The sequence below is a fragment of the Neovison vison genome, chromosome 9, assembly GCF_020171115.1.
Source record: "Neovison vison isolate M4711 chromosome 9, ASM_NN_V1, whole genome shotgun sequence".
NCBI lineage: Eukaryota > Metazoa > Chordata > Mammalia > Carnivora > Mustelidae > Neogale > Neogale vison.
The window spans coordinates 7,637,965-7,652,625 of NC_058099.1; the positions used below are offsets into that span (position 1 = coordinate 7,637,965).

Genomic DNA, 14,661 nt, shown 5'->3' on the forward strand with positions numbered 1-14,661 from the left:
CTCCCAGTTGCGCACAGGCACCTTTGCACAGACACATCGTGCGGGGGGGCTCTGCCTTCCTGGAACTGCAGACACGGGGACACTAAGGCTCCAGAGAGAGGCTCCTCGCCTAGTGCCGGAGACTCAGGGCCCTGCCCAGGGCTGCCCCTCCAGCCCAATGCGGTGCCCCCTAATCCCGCTGGATGCTGCTCCCTCCCCAACCTCCTGTGGGGGCAGGAGCCTAGCCCAGGCAAAGGATCACCACGGTGTCCCCCAGCTGCCCTTCTCCCTCCTCATGCTTGTGTTTCTACCTTGTTTTACCTGGAGCCCATTTCAGGGGGGAGCTCTGAATCCCCAGCCTCATGGGAGACCGTGGCCAGCAGCCCCTCAGCCTGCTCGGAGCCCACTGAAAGACTCAGCTCTGGGACCTGTGCTTCTGCCTTCGTTAGCACCTGGGGGGCAGCGCCAGCTTATGAATGCAGATGCCGTACCGCAGCAGGGGTGACCCGCTGGACTTCAGGGGCTGGGCGTGGGAGCGAGATTAACTGCGGGTCAGAGGATATCCCTTTCTGAGGTTTGTTTGAAGACGCTCTCCAAAGCGCCCTATTCTGGGGCCACGGGCCATCACCTTCCCTAGGGGCACCTTTCCCCGGTCGTTCCATGAACTGCCTTCTGTGTCCTGCTTTGGGGACAGGTAGTGGTGAGCCTGGAGCTGCCAGACCACAAAGTCCAGTGGCTAGGAGTTGTGATGGCGCACACAGCCCAGCAGACTGCAGCCTTGGCCCAGGGCAGAGGCCCTGGGGCTGGAGCCCTGCCACCTCTGGGAGACTCTGGAAGGCTAGGCCCAAGGGAGACAGGGAGGCTAGGCATCATTCGACCTGCCTGAAGCCTTGCCCACCCCTTTGGAGCACATGGCATGACAGATCCATTCATTCTGGGTGTGTGTGTGAGAGACATGTACTACTACCCCTCACTAGTGTGAGGACATAAGAACCCAGTCTGTCTTGTTTGTGGCTGCATCCCCAGAACCCAGGAGGAAAGTTGACACACAGTAAACTTCTACGGACTAAGGCTGCATGGGGAGGGAATTCTGGAAAGGAACTTAATGGACCCTCTCCCCAGCAAAACAACAGTTTAATTCATGGAGATTATTTTAACATATTTTTTATTGTTTTATTTTATTTTAAAGATTATATATTGTTAGAGAGAGCATGAGCAGGGGAGAGGAGAGGGAGAAGGAGAAGCAGATTTCTCTGCTGAGCAGGGAGCCCAGCTCACCTGGGGGCTCAATCCTAGGACCCTGGGCTCATGACCTGAGCTGAAGGCAGATGTTTAACTGACTGAGCCAGCCAGGTACCCCACGATTATAATTAAAAAAAAATCATTTGGGGTGCCTGGGTAGCTCAGTCAATTAAGCGTCTGCCTTCAGCTCTGGTCGTGATCCCAGGGTCCTGGGATCCAGCCCTGCATTGGGCTCCCTGCTCGGCGGGAAGCCTGCTTCTCCCTCTTCCACTCCCCCTGCTTGTCTTCCCTCTCTCACTGTGTCTCTCTCTGTCAAATTAATAAATAAAATCTTAAAAAAAAAAAAGAAAAAGAATCATTTAAAGTGTCTGTTAATTGTTTTAAAGGCACACAGTAAACGGAGAAGCATTCATTCAGGACAATCTACTAAACCCCTGCAAGGATGAGTGTGGTATCTGAGCAGTAACCCACCCCCTTATCAGCTGAGGCTTAATAAAAAATATACATTTGCTCTTTGCCCCAGGTTTTTGGCAGAGGATCTAAAACCCTCGGAACATCCTAGATGAGAAGAGTATCTTTTGTTATTCATAATAAGCCTCTGGTGCTATGCCTGAGTTTATGCTAATGAGGGTACTTGGGTGGGAGACAGCTTCAGGATGGGGACTGATCACTAGAAAGACCAAACACATAATTAGAGGGTTAGAACTTTCTGCAGACCCCCACCCCTGCCGCCTGACCTATAGGGAGGAAAGAGGGGCTGGATATTGAGTTCAGTCAGCGGCAGCCAATGATTTAATCAACTCTGCCTGTGTAATGTAATCTCCGTAAAGATGCTTAAACAATAGTGTTTGGGGATCTTCTGGGAGGGTGGTGTGCCTGAAGGAGGCAGGGGCATTCTGGGCCACCACCAGTCACCCCCCCAATCCTTTGCCCTGTGCATCTCTTCCATTTGGCTGCTCCTGATTTGTATCCTTTATAATAAAACAGTAAGTAGAGTGCTTTTCTGAGTTCTGTAAGTTGTTCTATGAATTACCAAACCGGAGGAGGGGGGCTTGGGAACTCTCGAATTTGGAGTCAGCTGGGCAGAAGTATGGGTAGCCCGGGTCCCCCACTGGTGGCTGGCCTCTGAAGTGGGGGCAGTTTTGTGGTACTGAGCCCTTGAACCTGTGGGGTCTGCACTGAGTAGTGTTAGAAATGAACCATTGGAGACCCAGACTTGGAGAGATGGTACAGAAAAGTGCCATGTAATTGGTGTCAGAAGAAAACATGACCACTCCCCATCCCCATGCCCAGTTCTGTGTTATAAATGTTTAAGTTGGGGTGCACTGTTCTGAGCAGGTGTGTTCAAGAAGAAGGGGGCTCCCTTACCCTCCAGGCTCTAGTCTGGGGTCACAGCTCCATCCTGGGAGGGGCAGGCTGCTGGCCTTCCTCAGCAGGCAAGACGGCTCCCCCTCCAGTCCTGTGTTGCAGAATCTTGGTTCCAATCAGGTACAGCAGAGAGGACTTCCACAGGAGCCCACTGTCAAGGTCGAAGCTCTAGTCCGGGAGCGACCGGATGAGAATCCTTGGACCTTGACGGCCCGCACCTCACGTAGCTCATAGGGTCGGGGTTCCACACCATTGGGGGCAGGCTCAGAACAGGGCCTGCCACCCCGTAATGCTCACTTGCAGAGCCCTGTCAGTCCAGGAAAAGTAGGTCTGCCTCCCAGCTCGGGGGCAGGGCTTCATGGGTTCTGCTCTGGGGAAAGACAGGCTGTATAGACAAAGGGCTCCACGGTTCTGCCTGAGGGAGCTGACTTCATTTGGATCAGAGCTTGGAAAACTCCATGTGTAAGGGTGTTGTCAAAACCAATGGGGCGCCTGGGTGGCTCAGAGGGTTAAGCCGCTGCCTTCAGCTCAGGTCATGGTCTCAGGGTCCTGGGATCGAGTCCCACAGCGGGCTCTCTGCTCGGCGGGGAGCCTGCTTCCTCTCTCTCTCTCTGCCTGCCTCTCTACCTGCTTGTGATCTCTGTCAAATAAATAAATAAAATCTTAAAAAAAACCCAAACCAATGGAGAGCTTGGTAGAGAGCGATTAAGAGGAGTGGCTGAAGCCAAGAACCATTTGTTGAGCTCCTGGTTCTTCTGGATAGGCCAGGCCTGTCTGACCGTGGCTGGGCCCATCCTGTTCTCTCAACCAGCTGGTCACTCGTGTGCCTGCTGTGGCTAGCTGTGGGCGGGGACAATGGGGGGACTGCCTCCCGCCACCAAGCCCACTGGCCCAGCTTGCTAATACGGCAGCCAGAGAGTCAGAAGGGTATAAGAATAGGAGTGGCGGGGCCTGCTGAGGTCTAGGGTTGGTGAGTGCAAGCCTATTCCTGCCACATTCCAGCGGTCAGAGCAGGTCACAGGCAGCCCAGAGGAAAGGCAAGGAGACACAGAGCATGGTGGTCACTTTCACAATCAACCCCGGAGCTTTCAGCTCTGGAAGGAGTTTCTTCAAGTTTTGTTCTGGGATTTGATGTAATTTTAAAATACGGCTTAGCAAAAGCTTGCTATGCTGACTCCAGAGTGATGGGCCACCCAGATCCTGAAGATAAACCATTTGAACAAGCTCCTTGCTACCAGAGAAATGGCTTACTCAGTGCTGTGAAGAGAAGTTTTCAGCCTTGGGTCCCTCACACTTCCGTGTGGAAATGTAGTCTCAGGGCCTCCTCCGGCATGCTGAAGAACCTCCAGCACCCAGGGCTTGAACTTGACTGCGGCCACACAGGTTCTGATCCTTCCAGCGCTGCATGAAGGTCAGGAGGCACTGCCCACCGGGGGCACAGGTGACGAGCCGGGCACTCATGGAGCTGGGCTGTCCTCACCGCTCTCGGAAACGGGGCTCTTTCAACTCTGGCCCAGGGGCCCTCGACTCACAAAGAAAGCACCAACCAACCAGAAAACTACTTCTGAGCATGGGAGTGTCTTAGCCCTTGTGGGCTGCTGTAACAAAATGGCAGCAGACCGAGTGGCTTAAAACAGCAGAAAGTTCTTTCTCAGAGTTCTGGAGGCTGGAAGTCTGAGGTCAGGGCCAGCAGCGTCAGGCAAGGGCCCTCTTCCTGTTGCAGACCTACTACTGTTGTGTCCACAAATCAGAAGGGGCTGGGAGCTCTGTGAGGTCTCCTTTATGAAGAGAACATCTGATCCCCTTCATGAAGGCAGAACCTCCGAAGGCCTTAATCACCTTCCAAAGGCCCCACCTCATACGGTTACCTTGAGCATTAGGTTGTTAGCCTGTGAGTTTGGCAGGGCGGGGCTGGGGGGTGGGGAATGGGACGACACAAACATTCAATTCTTAGTGGATTTTTTTTTTTTAAAGATTTTATTTATTTATTTGACAGAGAGAGATCACAAGTAGGCAGAGAGGCAGGCAGAGAGAGAGAGAGAGAGGAAAGCAGGCTCTCCGCTCAGCAAAGAGCCCGTTGTGGGACTCGATCCCAGGACCCTGGGATCATGACCTGAGCCGAAGGCAGCAGCTTAACCCACTGAGCTACCCAGGTACCCTCTTAGTGGATTTTTTAAAAATTTACCTTTAAATTGTGGCAAATGCATATAAAAATTTACCATCTTAACCATTTTTTTTTTTAAGATTTTATTTATTTATTTGAGAGAGAGAGCATGAGCGAGGAGAAGGTCAGAGAGCGAAGCAGACTCCCCATGGAGCTGGGAGCCTGATGTGGGACTCGATCCCGGGACTCCAGGATCACGCCCTGAGCCGAAGGCAGTCGTCCAACCAACTGCGCCACCCAGGCGTCCCTCTTAACCATTTTTTAAAAAGATTTTATTTGTCAGAAAGCACAAGCGGGGGGGGGGTGGCAGGCAGAGGGAGAGGAAGAAGCAGGCTCCCTGCTGAGTGAGGAGCCCGATGGGGGCCTTGATCCCAGGACCCTAGGATCATGACCTGAGCTGAAGACAGATACTTACCTGTCTAAGCCCCCAGGCGCCCCACCTTCACCAGTGTTAAGTGTACAGTGGCATTAGGACATCCGCATGGCTGTGCGACCCCCACCGTCCGTCTCCAGAGCTCTTCCCACCTTGCGAAACTGAAACTCTACCCACTGAACACGAACGACCCATGCCCTTCTCCTGAGCCCTTGGCCATCACCATTTTACTTTCTGGCTCTGAATTTGACTACTCTAAGTACCTCATCTATGTGGAATCATACAGTAGTTGTCATTACGTGACGGGCTTCCTCCATGTATAATCTCCTCGAGGTTCATTCATGTCATAGCCGATGTCCTTTTTAAGGCTGAATAATATTCCATTGTGTATCAGTGGGACATTTTGCTTATCCATCCGTCAGCAGACACTTGGGTTACTTCCAGCATTTGGCTGGATGAACAATGCTGCATGAACATGGTATACGAGTATCTCTTAGAGACCCTCTTTCAACTCTTTCGGGTACATGCACCGAAGTGGAACCACTAGGTTGCATGTGTGATATGTGATTTATATTATGAGATACATATTTGGTCTTCATCTCTGTTTCTGGCACAGAGCTCCTAAAACCCCTATAATCTCCTAAGTGATAAGTGTGATAAAGGTGTCTCAATATTTAAATATTTTATTTTAAAGATTTTATTTATTTGACAGAGAGAGAGAGATCACAAGTAGGCAGAGCAGCAGGCAGAGAGAGAGGGGGAAGCAGGTTCCCTGTTGAGCAGAGAGCCTGATGTGGTACTCAATCCCAGGACCCTGAGATCATGACCTGACCTGAAGGCAGAGGCTTAACCCACTGAGCCACCCAGGCACCCCAAGGTGTCTCAATATTTATAACAAACTTCTTTCACCCACATTGGAGTTTATGTTAATGAGGGGACCTAAGGATGGGGGCTGGTTTCCAGAGGAACCAACCTTGTGATTGGAGGGCTGGAACTTTCAGTCCCACCTCCTGACTGCTAGGGATAGGGGCAGGAGCTAGAGGCAGAATCAATTACCAATGGCCAATGATTTAATCCACTGTGCCTATGCAATAAAGTCTTCTTAAAAAAAAAAAAAAACAAAAAACAAAAGACGAGGTTTAGAGAGCTCATGGGTTGACAGACTGGAAGCCATCCATGTGTCCCTGTGCTGGTCTGCAAACTCCTTTGGGACAGAAGCTCCTTTGTTTGGGACCTCCCCCTATGTATCTCTTCATCTGGCTGTTGATTTATATCTTTTAATATCCTTTGTAATAAACCAGTAATCCAGTGAGTAAACTGGTTTCTCTGATTTACATTTCCCTCATGATGTATGAGGATGCCAGATCCAGATCCAGATGTCAAATTTCTGATATCAAACGACACAATATCAGAAATTTTACATCTGGATGTGGTTCAAACTATTTTTCCTTTCGTTGCCTGTGCGTTTGGTGTCATCCGAGCATGGGATTTTAATGAAGAGAACGAGCCTTCTCTGAGCCCTTTGCCTTTGCTGAGGGAGGCCGCCTGCCAAGAGGGGACTCAAACCGGTCATCGCTGTTTGCTCTAAAGGGAAGCATATGTGTTGACAACTGGTCCTCCAAATCATTTTTCACTCTCTAAATGACTGTTTCCACCAGGCAAATTGCCATTTGCTCAAGGATGCTGGAGGTCAGCAGCAGCTGGTTTTTCATAAGCTTCTTGGCAACGCTGCATCCAATGCTACTTTTTACTCTAAGGAGTAGAACTCTGATTGCTGTCTCTGTGGTTTGGGTTTCTTCCCTATCTTTAGCGATGGAATTACTTGGTATCATTCTAGAATATACTCTTCTATGATTGGTGTGAGGAAAGCTGCTTGGCTAACGGACGAGGTCGCGGTGCCCGGGTACTTGCTCTCTGACAGTGCTCCTTCATAACAGGTAGTGCACAGGGAACCGGGGAGGGGTAGCTTGCTGTCCTGGGAAATCCAACTTTTATTGTTTTGTGTCTTACTTCCACCCTTCTTTTTTTTGGTTGCGGTGTAAACTAATAATTCTTTTTTTTTTTTTTAAGATTTATTTACTTATTTGAGAGAGAGCTCGTGCACGTCTGCATGCAGGCTGGGGGGCCGGTGGGCGAGAGAGAATCTCAAGCAGGCTCCCTGCTGAGCGCAGAGCCCCATGCAGGCTCAATCCCAGGACCCTGAGATCATGACCTGAGCCAAAATCAAGAGTCGGACGCTCAACTGAGCCATCCAGGCGCCCCTAAACTAATTCTTAGAGAGTTATTAGTTCCAGCCCATGCTGACTCATGTTCCGTATTCACACCAGAATCCTGTCATCTTTTTATACTGGTACTGTTTTCCTGATAGCAGAGAAACTGGGCTCTGGAGTCAGATGGCCATGTTTAAATCTAGGCTCTGTCATGTGCCATCTGGAGGCCTTGGCCAAATTCCTCTGTCTTTGTGTCTTTGCTTCCCCATCTGTCAGTAGGGATAACAATGACCTCTAACTCCTAGAATTGAGAAGAATCACAAGAGAGATACAAACACTCATGCCGGACACATAATACTTGCTCAACGTATATTAACTACAAGTAGAATTACTATCTCTCTATTTTTTAATTCAGTGAAGCACTTTGAAGCCATGGATTCATTTTGTGACTGGGGATCTAAGGAAACACCACAGTGACCATCCTTTGCCTCCTGGGTGGCCGCTCTCCTGACTTTGGTGTATTTGTCATTCTGGTGCGTGCATTTGTACATTTGCAACACATGTGTCCGTAAGCATGCTGTAGTGCTTTTTATGAGGCTTTAACACCTTATATAAATGTATCATTCTGTGTGTATTCATCTATAAAAGCCCCTTATCAGGGTCATGTGGAATGAGACCCACAGCAGATTTGAGCCAGGCCTGCCTGAGGGTGAGGTCTGTGCCCCTGACCACTCTGCCATTCGGTATCCAAGGGAGGAATACCTGGTAGCGCATGGAGGCAGGTGAACTGGTCCCCGAGCCGGGTCTTGCCCCCTGGAAAGGCAGAGTAACCGGCTACAGCTCTTAGATCTGTCTTGGTCTAGGACTGCTCAGTTACTGAGTCAGCGCCATCTGCTTTGGCTTCAGAACCCCCTGTTGCTCCAAGAATATCTAACATCACTGGAGACTTTCTGGAGGGACGGCCACGGGCTCCATCTGTGCTGCGTAACACGAAAGAACTGCCAGAGCATATAAAGGGCCCAGTCCCTGCTGCTGGCTGGTGGCGAGGGGGGTGGAAAGGAGGGAGGTATCAGAACTCTGGGTCAAAGCCTGTCAGAGACCATCAGGGAGAGACTAGCCAGCCACTAGCCTGGGCCTGGAGGGGATGGGCGGCCTGGAAGGAAGGAGCAAATGGCATTTACTTCGCTTTAATGTAGATTCAGTTTAGAATGATTTAAAATTTAGGGGCACCTGGGTGGCTCCGTTGGTTAGGCACCTGCCTTTGGCTCGGGTTGTGATCCTAGAGTCCAGGATTCGAGGCTGTGTTGGGCTCCCTGCTTTGCAGAGAGAGCCTGCTGCTTCTCACTCTCCCTGCTGCTCCCCCCGCCTGTGCTTTCTCTCTCTGTCAAATAAATAAAATCTTTTAAAAAAGGAATGATTTAGAATTTAAACATTATAATCTTGGATTTCATTCGAGGGTGCTTGGTTACTGGGGCAGTGACTACTGCTATAAGTTGATGAGTATCTGATGCCCCCCAAGCTGGAGTGGGCTTTGGGGGGTTACTGCCTTGCTCTTGGCCTTGGCTTCCTCATCTGTGAAACTGGGAAGGGAGCCACCCAACAGACGCAGCACACGAGGGGTCTGACGTGGAGCAGGGACTCAATATATGGTCACCGTCATCATCATTACGTCCCTATCTGGCAAGTCTCACCAGCAGACAGCTGGGTAGAGGAGCTGTAGCATCCGCCAACTGGCCTCAAGCTGTTAGATGTCTTCATGCCTTGAAGGAGATCAGGATTTAAATGAGGCAGTGACTGAGGACCAGAGAGCAGAACCAGAAGTTCCTACAAAGAACCCCACTCCCTGTGCCTCCTATTCCAGCAGGTTTCCGGTGTGACCCCAACCCTAACTCAAGGCCAAACCCGTCTCCGTCCGTCCAGATCCTGAACAAGCTTCTAGAGCAATAGGACGCGAACCAGATTCTGATCTGGAAGGCTCCTAAGGCCAAGGGTGTGGCAGCAGGAAGAGAGGAGGAGAACCGGCAGATGGATAAAGTGCCCTCATCGCCCTTTTGCCCTGAATGTATGGCCGCTGAGCAGGGAGCATCTGCGGTCTGTGAGTAGAGACGCCTTTCTGATAAGGACAAAGAAGACCAGAGAGAGCTCCCTTGGCCACAAGCAGTGCCCTGTTGCTGCCCAGGGCCCAAGGCAAGCTTTGTGAACTGTCCTTGAGACCATCACAGATCTTAACGTGAGCGATGCTGACTGGGGTCCAGAAGACTTGGGGCCATAGCCGGGGTGGCGGTCTCATCTGAAACGGGCCACCGCAGAAGCCGTCCTCCTTCAACTCTCCAGAGCAAAGCCAGACCAGGAGCCATCGCGGACACCATGAATGGGTGCTGACTGATTGATTTATTAGACTCGAGCGCTTTAGTACAGAACGGTACAGAGATGATACATGTTTGTGCTTCAATACTTTCCAACACTGAGATTCTGAGAATTTCAAGGTAAACAAGTTTCAAGACAGACTAGCTTTTTTAAAATATCCTTTTGATAAATTATTTTTATATAAATAACAGAGAAAGGAAACCCAACACGGTCGACACACAAGGCCCTGAAGCGTGAGCCCTGTCGAGTCAGGGGCAGGGGACAAAACAAGCAGTGACAGCAAGAAACAAACCAGTGCAAGCACCTACAGTTCTGTCCTAAGGAAACAGGGATATCTTCAGGGGGAGAAGGGAGACAGAGAGAAGGGGCCTGAAAACTAATCTGAGTGCGCCAGGGAGATTCCGAAGCCTTGAGAGAGAACACCACGAAGCGTCTACCGGGGAGGGCGAGGAACGCGCTCCGAAAGGAGAGCGGGCGGCCGCGTGGAGCTAGCACACACCACGTCTGCAGGGACATCACGAGACAGTAATATGCACACAGTCTGCAGGGGTTCAAGGGCAGCGGGGGGCTGGGCAGGGGACATTTTTGTGACTTCCACTGTCATATTTTGCGACACCAGCAGCAGGACCCGTGGTGCGCTCACCACCGGAGAACGGAGAGCTGCTGAGTCTGGAGGGCGACGAGACATCCTTCCTGCGTTTGCTTCTTTCGGTTTTGCTTTAGAGCCAAGTTTTGTACAGAGAATAAAATGATCATTTTCTCTTACAAGCACGACGACGTATGACCCCACATGACACAAAATAAAGTATTATGAAGTATCTTAAACTGAGGATAATCTGAGGGGGAACAGGGTCTGCATAAATCCAATGGGTTGTTTCTCTGGGGGTCTGAAGTCTTAGGGGCACAGACCTTTGTCTACAGGAAAGGGCCCTCTGCTCAGATTCTGTTCTAGTTCATTCCTCACCTGGGGCTCTGCCCGTGCTGACCGCACTGAGAAAGAGGAGTTCTCAGGGAAGGGAAGGGTCTGGCAAAAAGCCCAGCCGAACCGCTTCTCCAAGAGACAAAGGTCCTGGTGGGACTTGCTCCACACTCGCTGGGCACTGTGACTTAGGCTGTAAGGTGGGGCATGGGGCGGGGCGTGGGGACAGGCTGCGGGCCCGGCACCAGGCCTGACTTCAGGGGAACACCTCCAGCCCCTCCCACAGCCCCGGCACAGGGATGGCAAGCTACTGGGGAAGGCTAAGAGGTCGCTTCCAGCTCGAACCTCACAAGATGTCACCTGATCTTCACTGCTAAGTTTATCTGGATGAGAGCAGGCTGAGGGGGTAAGAACTGGAGTGAAGCCAACAGATTAATCCTCAGTTTGAAATATTCCAGGAACAGACATCTCTGTGATTCCTGAAAAAAAACCAGGAACAGCCCAAAACGGATTTTGTAAAACACCCAAACGTCTACCTTCCCATACTCAAGCAATTTGCGCATGTCGCACTGGGTTATATACAAGGTCATGGAATCATAATAATGGGAAGAAGGTGTCCATTCATTCTAGAAAGTTCTACAACTTCTCCAGCAGTGTGTCCCTTACATGGGAACTTTTCCTCTTAGGACACATGTAGAGGATACCCTTTTTAAAAAACACAATGCATTATTTTCTTTTGTTTCACACAAGAAGAGGGCATCATTAAACACGAGAACGCAGCGGCGACAGTGCCGGCCAGGGCGTGCAGAGCTGGGGGAGGCAGTGGAGGGACGGGGTCAGCAAAGTAACCGAGGCGGGCAGCGGTAGGGGCTGCGGAGCACTGTGGGAAGAGGGTGCGTCTTTTGGAGGGGTGGCTTATGTTTTTAACTGCTTATTTCTTCATCTGTTTTATTCAGTTTCTTCAGCGTATCCAGAAGTTTCTGTGGGGTGAGAATGTGCGTGGATCCTGGGGGGGCAGAAAAGACAGTGAGCTTGCTGGCTCTGGTTCCCACCGCGTCTGCTTTCCTGCTCTCCGCTCCCCAGCTCTGCGCCCATTCCCCCACCCAGACCCAGGTCTAGAGGAAGCAGGGAGGGGGTCAGGGGTAGGGTGTTGGGGCCACATCACAATAGGCCTGGGAGACATTTGGGGGCTGTAGATAAATAAAACACATCCTCTGGCTCAGGCAGGGCCCCAGGCTAGATCAAGGAAGGAACCTGCCTCTCCGTCTGGGCTCAGCATCATCAGCCAGGGGACGGGGCGGCTGCATTTCTGATTCTCTGTTGCACTCGAGGTGAAGCCAGGGAGAGGAATTCCAAACCATTTGGCAGGGGATAAGGCTGGGAAGGGGGCGGGGTTGGTAGGGGGCTGTGTGTGGAAAGGATGGTGCCTGCTAGGGACCGAGTGATGCGCAGGGCACCCTGGGGGAAGCCCCTGACCTTGGGAAGCCAGCGAGCTGGTACTGCCCTCGCGGGTGGGACCTCAGGCGTGAAAGGGAAAGGGCCAGGGTACCTGAGGCCTTACCTTGCAGAGACCGCACATTGTAAGAGATTAGAAATGCTTGCAAAAAACTTAAGCTAATGGAATTAGATATACTTCTACTGCAAAAATAAAAAAATAAAATAAATAAATGAAGTCCTTTTTCATAAGGAGAGAGAAAGAGAGCTAAGAAGTGCAATAAAAAAAGATGCATGGACCGTGTGGCTTGGACATGGACTTTACTGGAACAGAACAGAAGTGACCGGTGTGTGAACATGAGGCCGGCACACATGCAGCAGCGGGCTTCAAAGAAAGAGGTCCCGGTGGGAGAGAACTGAACAAAAGAGCCGTACTTGAAAATGTGCCCCCCTGGAGGTGCGGGCGAGGGCATGGGCCTGTGGGGGTGGGGACAGAAACTGCAGGGGCCAGATTTCCACCCTGAGGGTGAGCAAAAGAAGGCTTTGGCTGGCTGGTTGGGGGTGATTCCAAGTACCAGGGTCCCGGTGCCTTTGACCACTATGTGCTCAGCTGACCCGTGACTGCTGGGACTGCAGGCCTTGAACCTGCCTGCCTGATCCGTCCAGACCCGCAGCAAACTTGGAAAGCCCTTTCTGGCATGAGGGGCTTCTTCCAACGTCCCATCCACAATAGTTCAAGCCCAGCCACCTGTCACCGCCCCAAGTGAGGACTTCTAGCCCGCAGCAGCCCCTGCCCTCGAAAGCTGACCCATTGCTCTGCAGACCTCCCTGAAACCTACCAAAAGCAGACTCATTTCTGCGACCTTACTAATCTTCCTCGGTGTCCTAAAGAAGGTCAAAGGCTACTCTCCGAGCGAGAAAACAGGAACAAACACTGCCAAATCCTTAACAGCAAACCACTGCCAGGGCGAGGGCCTTCCAAATCTCAACTCCATGCAGTCTGTGCCTCTAGAAAGCCTCTGGATATTTTGTGCAGAGATTAACTTGGGGTCTTTCCAGGTAAAGGCAGTAAGAGTGCACATGCCAGAGAAACCATCCCTAATGCCCACCCTCCACACCACCCATCTGAGTTCCAGGAAACAAGGTAGAAGTCTCGATTTACTGGAAAAATCAAAAGGGAGCCTCTGGTCAGATGCCCATCCCAGAATGCTCCCTGCCTTGCTTACACGCAAACTCAAGATCTCAGGGAGGCCGAAAAGGGTTAAGGAACCCATGCTCCCAGAGCTTTCTACTATCTGATAGCTGACCATCTGGTGTTCCCAGTCTGACTGAGAGAAGTTTCTCTGCAACAGGCCTGGGAATTCCTGGGCCCAGATTCAGTCGGTGTCTTTAAGACTGGCTGGTGTTAATCTGAGTCACCTGAGAGCTAACTTTTGTCACCCAACCACCTGTATTGTTCTAATACCTTGGTCAAGATTTTCACCACCACAAACTCTGCACACGGAGCTGGGTGACCCTGTGACCCACACGCTGCAAACCCATGTTTTGAACCCCCGGGAAGCTGACCAGGGAGACCCTCCAGAACCACATGGGGGGTCGACTGCTCTGAGGGTACCTCTTATGCTCTGTAACCACAAGACTGAGAAATTTGAACGCTGGTCTCCAAACACAGTCACACCAAAGGCAGCGCTGTGGCCCAGACACAGTGAGCTCTGCCAGGACAAGATCTTTCCTAAGAGAATCTGAAATTCAGAGTGTTCTTAGAGATCGGCTGGTCTAGGCATTCCCGGCTTTGGCCAAAATGGACCTACCAACCCAGACGACCCAGGGAGGCACCAGGCAATGTGTACATTGAAGAGCAACCCAGGGGAGTCCGACGATCTGCCAGGCTTGGAAACCAAGCTCCGGTCCACTCCACATCCTAACGATGGGAGAACGAAGCCCTAAGTGAGTGCTTGTCTGTGGCCCTTCGGTGGCACGGCCAGGCCCAGAACCCATGCCACTGGTCTCGGCTCTGGGCACCTGGGCTCCTGGCCCCAGCAGGGGACGTGCAAGTGAATGCTTAAATAGTAGCTGGGCGATGGGCTGGCTCTGAACTCACATTCAAATTTGAGTCCCACTGAAAAATGAGACTTGACTCCAATTGGGAATAAAGTAAAACATTCAATGTAAAAAAACAAAAACTTTCTCCCAAGGGCAAGTGCTGTGTAACAGCTTCTCGGAGCACCTCTGCTGGCTTCGGATGGTGCCTTGGACATTCCCTCGGGATTGCTACTTCTAACATGCAAAGACTGTGTCTAATGCAAAGACTTCACTTCTGGACAACATGGAGAGACGAGTGATTAAAGGGATTAAGGTGAGTCGTGGGTGCCTCTGGGCACTTCGGCTAACCATACCAGCTCCCTTCAACCGGCACCTGGGGAAGAGAGGCGCCAGAGGACCGAGTGGGCGTTGGTAGCCACAAGCGGGGCCCGCCAGGGACACCCTGACCCACTGCTGGGCAGGAAAACTCATCTCTTAGAAGCTAAGTCACTGCAGACATTGACGTTGACAGGAGACAACCCCGGCCCTCGCCTGTCCTGCACTGTCTTCGTCTTTGGTCACC

General features: G+C 51.4%; 1 protein-coding gene across 3 annotated transcripts in view; it reads right to left on the reverse strand.

Annotated features, from left to right (window-relative positions):
• Positions 1-9,708: 9,708 nt before the first annotated feature.
• Positions 9,709-14,661, reverse strand: part of STXBP1 (syntaxin binding protein 1) — a 70,995-nt gene continuing 66,042 nt past the window's right edge. For 2 of the 3 annotated variants that reach the window (XM_044264847.1, XM_044264849.1), the window contains exon 20: positions 11,557-11,628. Coding sequence is in view for 1 of the 3 variants with exons in the window: in XM_044264848.1 (XP_044120783.1) it covers positions 11,546-11,628 (83 nt within the window). In the remaining 2 variants the exon portion in view is untranslated. Of the gene's footprint in view, positions 11,629-14,661 lie in introns of all 3 variants that reach the window. The other variant, XM_044264848.1, reaches the window with a different exon arrangement.